This window comes from Pelobates fuscus, chromosome 3 (genome assembly GCF_036172605.1).
Source record: "Pelobates fuscus isolate aPelFus1 chromosome 3, aPelFus1.pri, whole genome shotgun sequence".
In the NCBI taxonomy this organism is placed as follows: Eukaryota; Metazoa; Chordata; class Amphibia; order Anura; family Pelobatidae; genus Pelobates; species Pelobates fuscus.
In genome coordinates this window covers 41,549,688-41,565,317 of record NC_086319.1, presented here as the reverse complement: position 1 = coordinate 41,565,317, position 15,630 = coordinate 41,549,688, and the positions used below count along the sequence as shown (strand labels likewise).

The following is a 15,630-nucleotide window of genomic DNA, read 5'->3' as shown; positions in this document are numbered from 1 at the left end:
GCCTCGTGTGTGAGATAAGATAGTCAGGTAAAGAAAGAAGATGTCAAAACGTTGTCGGTAAAGACTAAGCATTCTTCCAACCTTGCAGACTGGACTGCATCAGAACATTATATTTTTGAACCTTTTTCTAACAAAATGTGAGCATTGTATTCTATTTATATCATTTCTAAAACATCCAATATTATTTAACAACATTATATATTTTTTATTAGTATTTATTTTCATTTTTTCATGAAAATAATTACTGTGTCACTGTGTCATTTGCTCTTATGTTGTTTTGTTTTAAAATCCGTGGAACACCCAGGGTTGTTTATTTTCCTAGTTTATTAATTATTTAAAAGCTTCATGTGTTTTTAAGTCTTTCTTAGTATGCAATCATTGTCAGTCCTCGTATATTTAGAATCATTGAAGTAACTAATGAGATCACAGAGTCTGCAGGTACATAGGGCAGAGAGGGGCATTGATGGAGGGGACATAGACACAGGGGGGTGGAGAAAGCACTTGTGAGGGTAAATGGTAACTGGAACTGCATTGTTCCTACAAGTAAAATTATTTCAAAAGGTTTCATAATCAGATTATGTACCTCATTCTTTATATGAACATGATGCAGTTGATAATATATACTATTAAAATCACGTACCTCCAGACATCATAATACCTGTCGAGAAAGCAACACAGCCGACCGAAGAATGCTCACATTTTATGACAATGGACCATAATCTCAAACACAGCCTTAAGTCATAGAACATTCACAATTATTGCATACATGACATAATATACACGGCACTGGCACATTAGCACAAAATACACTATATTGCATCCTGCAGTTTCCTGCAGAAATGCAGAGGCTGATTCAATAAACATTTGATACTATTTGCTAATTAGTGATTTGATAACGGCAAAACGTCTGCTATTTTGGATGCAAAGTACTACATTTTTAAAAAACATTCTATTGGTGTGATTGTTATTTGTCCAGAATAGCATCTGTTTTACCTACATAACTCTCCCCCTTTGGCTTGATTGACGTTTTAGTGCAGGACACTGCATAGTATAAAAACCATTCAGAGTTTATGACTATGTATTAACACACACACACACGTTTTGCTACAAGTATGGAAAATGACACACAGAAAGCACCATAAGTTATTGTGTTTAATGATTGTAGTTGTCATATAGTCATCTAATTTATTAATATTCTCCCTGGTATCATTAATCATAAGTAGAATTCTACAGTGCAATCTTGACTAAAAGAAAATGTACAAACTATATACAAAAGAGAAAGGAACGACAATACTAAGTGAATGTTCTATCACAAAATAATTTACCTATGTTAATGACAGCGATGAAGATAGGTTTACTGCATAGAGAGTAGTGTAATACCTGGCAATCAGTGCTATTAACCTTCAAAAAGAAGTAAGTAACTGAATAAACTATGAGAATTAGAAATACAAAATTAGTATTGAGGTAATATTAATGACTTATCTGTTTCTTACAATAACATTTATTGCCTCGTGAAATGTGTTTTGAGAATTAATTTAACCCATTTGTTGCGTGTTATTAAAAATAGCGTTTTTATTTGAAACCAGAGCTGCAGTATTTTCTTAGTTAGGTATAGTGCAGGACAGAGCTCATTGGCTGAGCAGCACAAGCGGGCAATGTGCTAGTCCTAGACCTTAGGTCAGGCCTAAGGTTCATGGCTAGCTCAGGAGGACGCAGGGCTTAGCTCAGGAGAACAAAGGGAAGCTCCTGAACTTAAGCTTATGGCTCCCACTGAGATGTTAAAGAGGTGGGGCGCTGCATCCAGTGGTCCCCCGGTAAAAATATGCTAAAATGGTTTGATTAAGTTCAATGGGGAGGTGAGTAATAAAAGAGCTCTCCTGGCACTATAACCAATACAGCACGCTGTAGTGGTTATGTTGCTTAGAATGTTTCTTAGAATGTTGCTTATGTTTCTTAGAATGTTCCTTAGAATGTTGCTTAGAATGTTCAAGGCGAACTGTGACAGTAAACAGAGTAGGGAGTTGCCTACATGTGCGTACAAGTACGATAAAAAGCACAATTTTTCAAAAATATTCTCCAAATCATGGAGCAAACAGAATTGGATTTTTTGTGGAAATTAAAAAAATGTCTCTGAGCCTACAGGTACTGGAAGGTGTAAATTGGGCCTTCACTGTTAATATGTCACCATATAAAACACATTTTGTGTTTTGGTTTTATATCTTGTATTTAAATTCTAAATTAGTAAAGTGAGCTATGTCCAAGCTTTCCCCCCCCTCATTTCTATATAGCACTTAACACAGTGATCTTTGATCTTTTGAGGTTATTTACATGAGCATTATTTTATATTTTGGATTTAGCAGTATTTGTAAAAAGTGCACAGAAAATTACTTGACCTTAAAAAAATAAAAAAAAATAAAAGTATATATAAACCTGAGTGTTTAGTTTCTTTGCCATTTTTCTAATAACGGTTTGATCCAATTTTAAATTGCTAATTAGATTTCTAATCCAAGTATAAAAATTATTGACTCTGATTTTTTCAATGAAACTTTAAATATAAAGTTTCCAGAAACATCCGTTTTCCATGTTATACTGATGCAGTAGGGGTTGTTTACTAAACTGTGAATTATGGTTTGTTCAACATCCAAATTGTTATCTGCCATAATATTTGTGAACATAACGTAACTCGATATGTGTCCAAATTCCGCTATTTTGGACTTAACTTTATTTTTGAGATTTTCAAATGCACTAAAATTCACGGTTTACCAAATAAATTCCAAAGTTACGATTACAGAGTTACATGTTAGATAATATTTACAAGAGAAAAAATTCCCTTTTCTTTATATTTAACCCCATGAAGGACAAAATCTAACACTTTCAGAGCTTGAATGTAGAGCTGTTTAAAAACTACTTTTGGTAAATAAACAGAACCTATCATATCATATACGATCTGAATGGAAGAGATTGTCAGGACAGCATAGACTTTCTTTGCCTAAAAAAATATGATTTTTTTGCCAATTACATTTCACCCTGATCTGATCCCAAATGTACAAACCAAATATAATTCAATATTAATGATTTAACAACATTATTTCCATTTTAATACTTGTTCATGTTTTTAAAGCTCCAAAACTAACCATTACATATATACATCAATTTCCACATCATATACTAGTTTCCTTATCCGATGGATTTGTTTGAGAATTAGGGGCTTCTTTTACAGCGATGTCAACACTTCCGGGGTTGTTCAGAGGTTCCTTTTCTGTCTGTTGTGGAATTTTCTCAGCAATGTCCTGTTCTTTGGCTCTCTTTTCCTTTTCCAATAATCTATAATTTATTGCATTTCCAATAAACAAATAAATACTAGCTACAATAACTATACAACCACATACAAAGTACATGTATTTATAATTTCCAGTGATGTCCACCAGCCAACCTGAAAATTAAAACAGAGATAAAATCTGTTAGCATGCCAGTTTAGCAATAATTGTGTTTGCATGTTGATTACTGTGCATTTAGTCAGTCATATTCACTTATAATAATACAATTTCCCATACTGCCACAACAATCCCATTGTTTAAAAAATATAAATAAATAAAAGTTTTAACGCATTCATCATTGACCACCACGGTAATTATGAGTGACAGGGAGTCTTGGGGTGTACATATACGTACTGTCTTAATTCTCCAGAATTCCTCAACCACTTCATTACTTGGTGGTTGTGGGGGAATGAGATTTAGATGTAAGTCCGGAACATGCCCCCAACACTTCTTTCTTAAAAAATGTTAGACCCCCAATGATCGACTACTTTAAAATTAAACATATGCTAAGTGTCAAAATTCTAATTTTATAACTAAGATGGCCATGTCTCAGATTTGGACATGTCATTTCACCCAATATTAACCAAGGTAAGCATAATGGTTATTTTGCTGCCAAGTACGTAGCAGACTACACATTTAGGTATATTATTCAAGGAGGGAAAAAAAACAAGTTTAAGGAATTATCAGCAAAACTACAGTGTTTTGTCTGTATATAAAATCACCTGAAAATTTAGCAGAAAGTTAATAAAATGGCAGCATTAATAATGTATAAAGAGTATAAAAAGAAAGCCTTAACTGTCCTTAAAAATACTATACAAAATATATCTGATTGCGTGCTAAATGATTAGGAGAGAACAAGACAAAACAAACATTTAAAAATTGCTCTTGGTCTCAAGGTGTAAAACAACCCTTATCACGAATGGGCTACTCATTTATGATTGATGGTTATACTATGCCATTAAAATAAACATATTTTTTTGTTAGTAATCTTAATAAAGTACAGAAGTTGTTTCAGCAAAATAAATAATTACATTCTGGGGGAAATGGATGTTATTTGAACATTAATATATGTATTCTAAAATTTAAGTAAAGAAAAGCAGATTCATGCTGTATTGGATTCAAGATAGACTTATGAACATAATTTCTTCATACAAAAGTAAATTTGCTTTCTATCCTTGAAGTTAATATTTTTATGTCAAATGTCGATCTTAAACCAATGATTCTTGGAAAAAGATCTTTATTTTATCACATTTTTTAAATCTTCCCTCACGATATTCTCCTGGGTTTTTAAAACTCCTTAAGGTAATCCTATTATGTCCTTCAGTAGACAGGTATTTATAATAAAGGATTTGCCAGTGAAATTGAGATTTAATGCTCACGCCTACGATAAAAGTCCAAATCTATATTTCGAGTTACTCAATCCAGTGTTTTAAGGAATCTGAGGGCATAGTCAACCATAACAAAGTAGCATGAATCCTTTTAATAAAAATAGTTTGGTAACAAATTATTTATTGGTGTATACATCATATCCCTGCAATCTCAGTGCCCAGTTTAATGACATTTATAAGTTAAATTACTAAGTTTAAGCAAACCTAGCCACGCCTCCCCTGGCTGTGACTCACACTCTGCCTACACACTTCCTGAAAAAGAGCCCACTTTTTTCAGCTTCCCTTATTGTACAGTGTAATTTAATTAGAACTTATTATACTCTGCTGTTATGTGACTCATAGAGCTCACAACAGAATCCTATATGTGATTAAAGTGCAATGAACAGAGCAGGAGATAATAAATGCTAAAGCACACTTAAGTGTATATAAAAATTAAACCTTTTTTTCATGGAGGCTGTGTGAATCACAGTCAGGGGAGGTGTGGCTATGGCTGCATAAACAAAGTGATTCCCCTTCTAAATGACAGAGAACTGAGCAGTGAGACTGTGGGGGCATGATCCATATACATCAAACTTGATTCATTAAACAAAGGTTGTTTTGGTGTCTAGAGTATTCCTTTTACATTGGGCACTCCAATCACTAGAGATGCATGAGTGAGTCATGATTTATGCATTTAATAAAATAGAAATCTTGCAGAATAGTATTATCCTATTGTAGCAGCACTGTATAGGTAGCAGAAAAAGTATTTATTGAAGTGTCCGCTGGCATGGATTTCTATATGAAGCCGGTAGCTGGCTTATATAATTCTGTGTTAACTGACATGTAATTTATTAATAAATGTAAATAAATACTCTTTGTTAATTTAATGTGATATGCTACTTACTCCCACTTAACTGTGAAAGCTATATTATTCCAGATATACTTGAAAACTAAAAAATGGGAAAAGTATCCTTCCTTGAAAAATGCTCTGACAATATATTATTCCTGTTTATCGGTCCATCGGTCCATCGGTCCATCGCTCCGTCCGTCTATCTATCAATCTATCGATCAATCTATCTAGATTGGATTAGCGGCACTAATCCAGTAGACAAGATGTCAAAATGCCAGAGTATAATGATACCTTTTTTGGGGGGGGGGATTAACATAATACATAAAAGACAAGCTTTTGAGAATTTTCCTATCGTTTATCAGTATTGCTTCAGACCTGAGGAAGAGAGGAAAAATTTGAAAGCTATATATATCAATCCAGTTGCACTCATAGGACTTTAAAGTGAAAAATAGCAATTAAATGTGAAAAATGTATAGAAATTACTTTATTTTAATGGCATAGTATCTGATTGACGTTTCAATCCCGCTGAGTCTTTTTCAAGATCTTATATATATTAGCTCTCTATCCATAAATACATTCATATATACGTGGATGCCCCCAGGAAACACATTGTTATAAACGGGATAAGTGCAGAGACTGATATATATATACATACATATTTGTTTAGCATTTTATAAGTGAAGAATAGAAACATGTATGCAGATGTCTGTTTTCAGAGTCAGGATGAAGTGCCAAGGATATATATTTTTCTTTTGTAAGCAATAATCATATCTACAGATTCCCATTAATGGAACGTCGAATGTAATTCTAGAAGAACTATTTGCATAAACTTTTATCATAAACTTACCAGTTGTGGTGGCATCAGCAATGTGCCTTAATATTCATTTTTTACAGGAAAAAAAGAACAGGATGGGAGCAGCTGCTTTTTTAATTTGTATATATTTAAAAATTCAATGATTTATTCTAGTTTGTTACTAGTAAACCTTTGTGACGTAGGTCATTTCTTTTTGCATTTCTGTTAACCCACTACATTTAAAACTATTATGACTTAGGGATGTACTCTAAAAGCCCCACAAGCTTATCTAATACAGTTCTTCCTACTTGGTCACTTTCATGCAAATCCTCAGGAATGGGGAAGCTAAAATTGGGATGAGGAACTGTTGCTTTCCAGGATTTTTAATATTATGTTTACGTATTCTCTATATTCAATACATATGTATCTATGAGATGTTAAATACAAAATGAAATATAGAAATTATCTTTATTTTGCAATTCTGCATCTTAGTTCCTTGTCACTTTACACCCAACAGTCAGCACAGAGAAAGCACACAGAGAAAAGGTGAAAATAAACAATGTAATTGTAATGTTTGCCCTGGATTTACCTTGTCTGCACCAGATTATAATGTGACCGGATTATAATTTGCTAAATATTTGATATTAGTTTTATGTAAAAGAAAATTGAGCATATCATGAAAAAAAGGTTAACAGAAGTTATAAATTATTTTACATTTTCAGGCCCTCGTCATTGGTTAATCCAAATTAAACTCCTACGAATATATATATATATTTTTTGTTTAGATGGAAGGTGTGTACTACTGTGAGGAGTATCTATTTCAGGAAGCAGGAGGTATGTCCATTTTATCCATAATAGGAGGGTCTTTATTTATTTTCTTTAACTTAGTGCAACACACATTTAGGAGGTGGTAGCTGGACATTACAAATATTCACCAGATACCAGCCCACCCAATGCTTTTTACTGGTGATGCACCAGCAATATTTCCTTTCCTGCTTTGCTGCGGTACCTTCTATGCTGGTGCTATCTTCTATCAATTGGTGAACAGCTGCCCAGCCCACCCCATTGATGCACAATGTTATAATGTCATATCTCATAGACTGGTTAAAAGAAGAACATTTAGGAATTCTCTCTTTGTTTTGTCCTACAATTTCTAGTATCCTACCACTATGTCATATCCCGATCTCATGTAACTACCCATTTAAACCTCAACTCCCACTATCCTCTCTCTCTTGCTACTTTCTCAGAATCCTTAATGTAGTTTATTGTGATGTAGAGTTAGAAAGAAGAACTCTTACCTCCTAAAGGCGGCCCAATTAGAACAGGACAACATTCCACAATTGTGACGAGTCCCACAGCGCTTGAAAATCTAGAGGCTCCAACAAGGTCCATTAGTGTTTCAAAGAGCACACTGCTAACCATTCCAAAGGCAAATCCAAAAAATACTGCATATATCACTAGACCAGTGTAATCATTGGCAAAAGGACACAGAATGTGGCAAATACCATTATATAAAATGGCAAAGCAGAAGAAATATTGTATTCGTGGACGAACGAACCTTGAGTTTGCAACCATTCCCATTGTAGGTCTTGCAACCATATCTACAAAAGCTAGGATTGAGAGCAAAAATGCAGCTGAATATTCATCAATGCCCATATGCTTGGCATAGGGTGCCAGGAAAACAATAGGTGCAAAAAATCCAAGAAACATTATCACGTTTCCAGATAAATAAATTAAAAATCCTCTATGTTTAAAAAGTGATAAATCTAAATACTTGTTAATATTTTCACAGACAGTCAACTTCTTCTCTTTGCTTGAAGTCATTGGGGCTGCTGCTTTTTCAACATCTTTTTTTGTAGGCTTGGGTCCAATTGGTCTCATTAAAGAGCCAGCTACACAGCAGTTTAAAAGAAGTCCCCCAAGTACTAAGAAGCTTCCTCTCCATCCAAAATAGTTGAAGAGAAACTGGTTAAGTGGAGCCAAGGTGCTTAAAAATACTGGACTACCAGCCATGGCCAATCCATTAGCAATCGGGCGCTTTTTGTAGAAATACTTCCCAATAATTGTTAAAGACGGTTGAAGATTAAATGCTAAACCAAATCCTAGAAGAAATAAGATGAAAACAACAATTAATGATAAATGCATTTATATTTCTATAGCTTTATATAATGTTATAGTGTTATAGCTATATCTAACTTTACCAATGTAAAATTAATTTGAAGAGGGCAAAAAATGCACCAAGACTATTTCATCTAATCATAGGTTGGGTGCAGAACCCCTGTGTGTTCAAGCCAGGAATGTAAAACATTAACATCTTTTTCAAACAGTAATATTTACATTTCAGGCATTACATAGTGGCTGTCTTCTGCTATAACTGAGTTAAGCTTGATTATAGCTCAAATGCTGCTCCTAGAACAGCATTTGATTGGTGCACTGAGGCATTTTGGTACACATGTGCACTAGCCTCCCAGTGCTCTCCTGTTTGAAAGCATTGGATTAGCTTTGATCATCAGCATTGTTTATATCAACTGAAGAAGAAGAGTGGCAGTGTGGAGACTGGCAGGGGAGGACAGAAAGGTAAGTAATATGGAGGGACACCTAGATAGGTGTCAGGACACTATAACCTTAGGAATATATGTTTGTATTCCTAGCACAATAGTGTTCCTTCAAAGTTCTTTATTTGTAACTAGACAATGACTTAAAGTTGTGAGGAAAGTGTAGCTAGGCACATTATGGGGGATAGAGAGTGCAATTTGACTGTACTTTACTGTGTCCTTTGCCATATCTACTTGTACATGCCCATGAACATGGATTTAGTTAACTGAGTGAGAAAATGAGGAATAAAAAAAAGCATAAATATCTTGGATGTTTACAGATTGCTTAACAGATAAAGGAAATATATAGAGGCAGACAAACAGACAGAGTAGTTAAACATGGATCTAGATTGCCTTACACTTGCTGTTTTTGTAAATGGCTAAACCTTTTGGAGTTGTGGTCCAACTGTAATAGGATATATAATAATCCAAAAAAACGAACTGAAAAGTAGACCTGTATTCCTTTGAGTATTTATTCAAATAGGGACTTGGGCCATTATACTTGGGCCAATAAAATATTTTATCAAAAATGTTATCATTACCAGTAGGATGAATCCCTAAAAGTATGAATTAACCTGAAAAGTCTCAATAATGGTAACAAATAGGGATTGTGGGGGTTGTACCTATGATGAGACTCAACATCACTAGACCATGAAGGCTTTGCACCACTTTGTGGCATTTTATCCTGAAGACCTGGAATGAAGCAAGGGTTACTTAACAAGGACCAGGAGTGATGATACATATCTTCCCCTTCTATCACAGAAGGGAAGACACTGTACATCAGAGGGAAGACACTGTACATCAGTCTCCACTCCTTCAAAAAAAACGTTAAAAACCCACTTTTTCATAAAAGGGAGTGGGTTTAATAGCTCCTGTTAATAGCTCCTGACTGATTCCTCTTCTGCAACTGTCACTAGTCTAATACTATCCTTACCTTTTTGTGTCGTTTTACCCCACTCCATCTAGCATGTAAGCTCATTGAGCAGGGCCCTCAACCCCTCTGTTCCTGTGTGTCCAACTTGTCTGGTTACAACTACATGTCTGCTCGTCCACCCATTGTAAAGCACTGCGGAATTTGATGGCGCTATATAAATATAATAATAATAATAATAATATCTGCCGCCTCCATTAATTGCTTTGCAGAACACCAACAACGGAAGAACAGGACAAGAGAAATTACTGTTCTCCCACACTATGGATCAACAAGGATTCCACATAATCAGCAGATCCTGGAGATACATTTAATTACAGTAAGTCTTATTTTCTCCCTCTTCTTCTCTTTAAAGTTATTTTCCATTATCTAAAATTACTCGCCTCAAAGTTTTGAGCACATGGTATATTTGCATTTTTCTAAACACTGCAAGATGTTTCATTTATCACCCAAGTGCCTCATTACAATATTTTATTCAATATACTCTTACTAAAATACTTCATAATATCTGTACACCCCTCAACTTTTTAGCAAACCTCATGAGAACAACTATTTATTGATCTACCTATGTACATTCGAACTTATAAACCGTATAAACAGAGCAAGGGCATTGTCAAGGCGGGACAAACAGTGGGAGATAAAAAAGAAGTTAGAGAAGATAACAGAAACAGAGGTTGAAGTTGATAGAAGAATGCATTCATTCTTCTATCAAAGAACCATGTTCTACCAAAATATATTGACTGATCTTAGTTAGTTTTTATGAAGTCTTTTTATGATGTCTAGGACAAGACATTCCAAAGCTACACATCTTGAACTGATAAGATCTACCTCTTTTGTTTTCTCAAATTTCTTCACGCTGACATGGACTGCCGTAGGAAAAACTACTATGCATATGTTTCTCATATAATCATCCATGGATCCAATGAAAAATAATTTTTAAAAACTCAATTTTTTTATATTTAGAATTCTCTTAGAAAAAAAAAAGATAATATCCATGTGTCAAAATCTACAGGTTAAATATATTATTGCATAGTTGTGAAGGTAACTATATAGGTTTTGCTTTCTCTTGGTCTAGCAAACTCCTATGCCATCTTTCTAATCTTCCTTTGTCTCATACAATATCGTTCGCACCAAAAAATAAAAAAAATATGGTAACAAAAGACTTTCGCACTCACCTCCAATGACACCAATGCATATGTACAGTTCGAGGACACTGTTGCAGAAAGAAGCAGATACCATCCCCACAGCACATAAAAAGCCACCTACTAAAACCACTGGCCGACTTCCATATTTATTTACCAGGATGCTGCTTATTGGACCTAAAAAATAAATAATGTTATGAGATTTTATACATTTGAGAATATACAAACTAGTTACATAAATATAGCAATTCTGTCTATCTGCCTATCTGTCTACACATACTTTTCACTTTCTTATTTTGTGAAATATTTCAGCATAAAAAATATTTCACAAAATGGATTGCCTAAAGCCGAATAGATCAAATATCAAATATTCAGGAAATTTTAATCAAGTTAAATTATTGAAAGCAAGGTCATACACAATTTAACCTTGCCTAGGGCATTTTATCAAGACACATATCAAAAGAACAGGTATATATTTAAGGAGAAATTAAGAAAGCAAGTACCAAAGGGGAAACTGCAGAATATAATATTTAACCAATGCATCAAAATGAGCATGTGCTTCTAAAACATCTTAGTCTGTGATGTATTTTAAGACTTGCTGGCCCGCATAGTTTAGGGGAAATTTAAACCATTTTATAAACACACATGGAACTGATCATCATGAACTAATTGTGCTTCCAGCTATTTTCAGAAAAGCATTTTAGTTGTTTTCAATATTGATAATCCAAGACCTTTGTTATGTGAAGAATAAAGGCTTTATGTGTAGGGACCAGGAATAGTCAATCACTTTAAAGATTATGAACTAAAGAACTGTCAAAGTTGTACTTAAACTTCAAAATAATGAGCAAGAGATATCATACGAAGATGACAGTGGCCATTGTATTGTCTCCATTGTGATGTCTACATATCAACATTTCAAGACAGGTAAATGTAAATGTATTTACTTGAAAAATGATGCCAATGTGAAATGAAATGAAGAATTAAATGATGAATATGGCTTTTTATCAGAACAATTCAAAGACTTCTTAACCACACATGCAAATTAGATGCTGAGAAGTACATGGCTGTATTGAAAACTATTACAACGGGAGTCCCCAAGAGGTATATCCCCAGCTGTTGCAAAAAGGCAATGGTCGTGATGCTTTGACAGCCTTAACGTTGCCAGAGCATCATGGGAGATGAAGTTTTGCAGCTGCTGGGAATCTACCATTTGGACCCAGCTGCCAAACATATTTCTATAAATGTGGACAGAAAAATATAATTTCTTTATCTTGCTAAGAACATCACCATGTGTCCCTGCAGACATGCCCAATATTTGGCAGATAATTATAAACATTGGCTCTACTGAACCAATGAACCAATGGAGCAAAAAGATACAGCTGTTAACGTTGCTGCTCGGGAAGTGGTATGTTGGTTCTAGACAGCGTTCAATATCATTTTATTATGATTTTCAATATGGCTTTCTGTTTTGCCAAATATTTTTATGAGCTTTATTTTAGTAGCCATGAGTTGTTTTAACAGTCAGTAAATCTATTGATGGGCAGTGTAGAGTTTCTCAATGCCCAGTGATGTGATCATCAGATGGTTTTTTTTATTTTAAGAAAGCATTATAATTTGGCCTGAGTCATTTAGGCTCATCCATGCATCCCTCCACCCAGCCGTTTACCCATCCATCCAGTCATTTATCAATTCATCCATCTGTCCTCTAATCCATCCATTCATTGATCTATCCATCCATTTATCAATCCACCCATCCATCCCTCCATTCATCCATCCATTCTCGCATCCATCCACCTATCTGTCTATCCATCCTCCCTTCCTTGGTCCATCCATCCATCTTTCCCTCCCTCCCTCCCTTGCAGTCTATCTCTGTCAATCAACAAATATACATATATTATAAATATATATATATATATATATATATATATATATATATATATATAAATGTGTGTATACAATGATTTGAGTGTATGTAAAGTTCAATTTTAGCATGGTAAGGGAATACATAAACTGCAAAAGCATTTCTGTCAGCATACTAATGAACTGATTTACACAACAAATTTCTAACACTTTTACATTGTAGACATTGATAAATATCCTTTAGCATTCGAAAAAGTATCAGAATAAAAAGCACTAAAACGACAGCAGAATTCTGACAAATAGGACAATAAAGAAGTGGCTAATACATGATTAATGTTAATAAAATACAAATTTTAATTTTAAACAAAAATGCACAAAAATATTAGATTTTCAAAATGGAAATATTTCAATTGATACTTTGTTTTACCAAGGATGGAGAGGTTTGTCTATAGCCTGTCCCTGCAGGCTTTTTAATGTACACACTGTCTTTTCAGAGAAAAAGCATCATATATATCGCTGCCTAGTAATACCTCTTGGTATTGTTACTCAGACGGCCACCAGAGATGCTTCCTATTCCAGTGCAGTATAGTGTGCAGCACCTATGTTCAGTGTCTCCACGCTCTGCATGGAGATGCTTAACATTCCTCATAGAGATGCATTGATTGATTGAGTCTACATGAGGAGATGCTGATTGGCATAGCAAGGTGTTTTGCTGCGCATGCACAAGCATTGGATTGGCTGAAATCATCAAGTGTGATGACTTCACCAATGGAAGTGTAGCTGGGTGGGGCCAGTCATGTTGTGAAAAAAGGTAAGTAAAAACAAATTTTTACTGCTATCTAAGGGGGACCAGGGCCCTAAATAGATAGTTAAACACTATAGTGTCAGGAATACACTATTGTTTTAAGAATACATTTAAAACCAAACCCAGCACATTGGGCACGTGTCTATATTTTCACACCTTTCTTGATTACAGTTTCCTACACAATGACAAGGTTTCTGATTTGAGCTTTTTACAAAGTTTATATCTAATATATGTCACTAACTAGCTTAATCTAATGTAGCCTGTTAACAGTAGGCATGTACTTGTTCGCAAAACAAATACTTCTGACCAGCACACAGTTGCCACTTCTCACAAACTCTAGTAATTGCCAATAAATCAGTATGTTGCTGGCACTCATGAAGGCACTGTCATAATCAGTCCACTAAGCCATCTTGAGCCTCCCCATAGCTACGCATGAGTGTTTGCATACATTGAAGGCAAGCAGTAGAACTGTCTTTATAATCAATATTCTACACATGATCTATACCAGGGCCAACTGGTGAAGTTTAACGATGGTGGGGCGCTGCCCTGCTTGACCTGTTAGGTCAGGTGGGGCGCTGCCCTGCTTGACCTGTTAGTTTTCACCCACTTTATTAGATGCTGGTTTTGCCCAGTTCAAAACCAGCTGCATCCCCAGTTAACAATAAAAACCCTTTTCAGTAATCCTTGCCATGCCAATCGATTTTTATTTTATTCATTTTTTTCATAATAAAAACTTGGGGACCTACCTACCACTATTGGACCAACCTCCGCTGACCTATGCATTCCTTTGCTAGTGGCATAGAAGTCTATGCTGTGAAATGACTAGTGGATGACGGGAAGGGTGATTTTCTTTTTTTTTTTTTTGTATTCTTTCTTTTATTGAGGCAATAAAGGTACAATACAGAAGAGAAAGGAGTGTTAGAGAGTAAGCACATGACATATGCAATGGTACATCAACTCCAGTGTACAACAGCCTCATTTTTTTTTTAAGTAAAACAGTAAAAATAAATCAAAAGCAAGGTTGGTAAGCTCCACAAACTCAGGCACATTATCCCAGACAGTGAAAAGAATCTTAGCTAAGCAGTAATAAGTCGTCTATGCAAGTGTGACGACAGTGGATATGTTAAGTTTGCGAACTAAACAGTTAATGGAAAGCAGGATACAAGTCAAGTGTTACGATTCACACGTGAGTAAGGCAGGCAATATACATTGATCTAAACATAAATATCACTGCATGCGAGATTCACTAAACTGGTAAACAAGCGGTACACGTTTGTTACATAAGGGGAGCAAATTAAGAGAAACAATTAGGCCTACATGACTGACTAAACACACTTAACAGTAAATTTGTTTAGGCTATCTTGACACAATTTATTGTGCTTAGTTCTAGTGCTATATATGTTAAGTGAAAGATTAATAATCTGCTTTGTCCCTTTGGTATCATTCTAACAGGTTAATACAAGACGGGTGCTTATTTAGGGTTAAACAGGCTGAATGGTGAATTGTAAGATTATAAAGTTACAGGCTTTTGTACACAGGTGAGACATTCTACTCTAGACTTGCTTATATAATAGGATACGTCTTTCTGGGTATAGAGTGATGATCTATAACATGCTTAGTTGTTGCTTCCAACGTGTGTACAGTTATTAGTTCAAAATATTTAAGAGTATGTCTGCCTAGTGAACAGAGATTAGGTCAAGGAAGAGTTAGCTTGCAGGCAAACCTGCAATTTATCAAATGTGTAGTTCTCCTGGCATATGCGTTGTCAAAGAATGTAAGGAGCCTGGTAGGACAGTCCGCTGGTGCCTAGCCGACGCCCAATCTAGAGGCCTTAACTTGGGCCTCGGGATGGACGCCTGTGGTCATGGATGCTGCAGGTACTCCTCCATTGCCTCCCAGTCCTGTGTGAGTGCCTTGGGTGGGGGGGACATATGCCTTGTGGTGTGACAGTGTCTCCGCTCCCCTTGCTGA

The 15,630-nt window shown here is 35.2% G+C and overlaps 1 protein-coding gene across 1 annotated transcript in view; it reads right to left on the bottom strand.

Moving 5' to 3' along the window:
- Positions 1 to 516: 516 nt before the first annotated feature.
- SLC16A7 (solute carrier family 16 member 7) overlaps positions 517 to 15,630 on the bottom strand; it is a 92,094-nt gene continuing 76,980 nt past the window's right edge. Inside the window, exons 3-5 of the mRNA XM_063446961.1 lie at positions 11,028 to 11,171; positions 7,626 to 8,429; positions 517 to 3,433 (exon numbers count right to left, since the gene is read on the bottom strand). Of these exons, the coding sequence (XP_063303031.1) occupies positions 3,162 to 3,433; positions 7,626 to 8,429; positions 11,028 to 11,171 (1,220 nt within the window). The 3' untranslated portion in view covers positions 517 to 3,161. The remainder of the gene's footprint in view (positions 3,434 to 7,625; positions 8,430 to 11,027; positions 11,172 to 15,630) is intronic.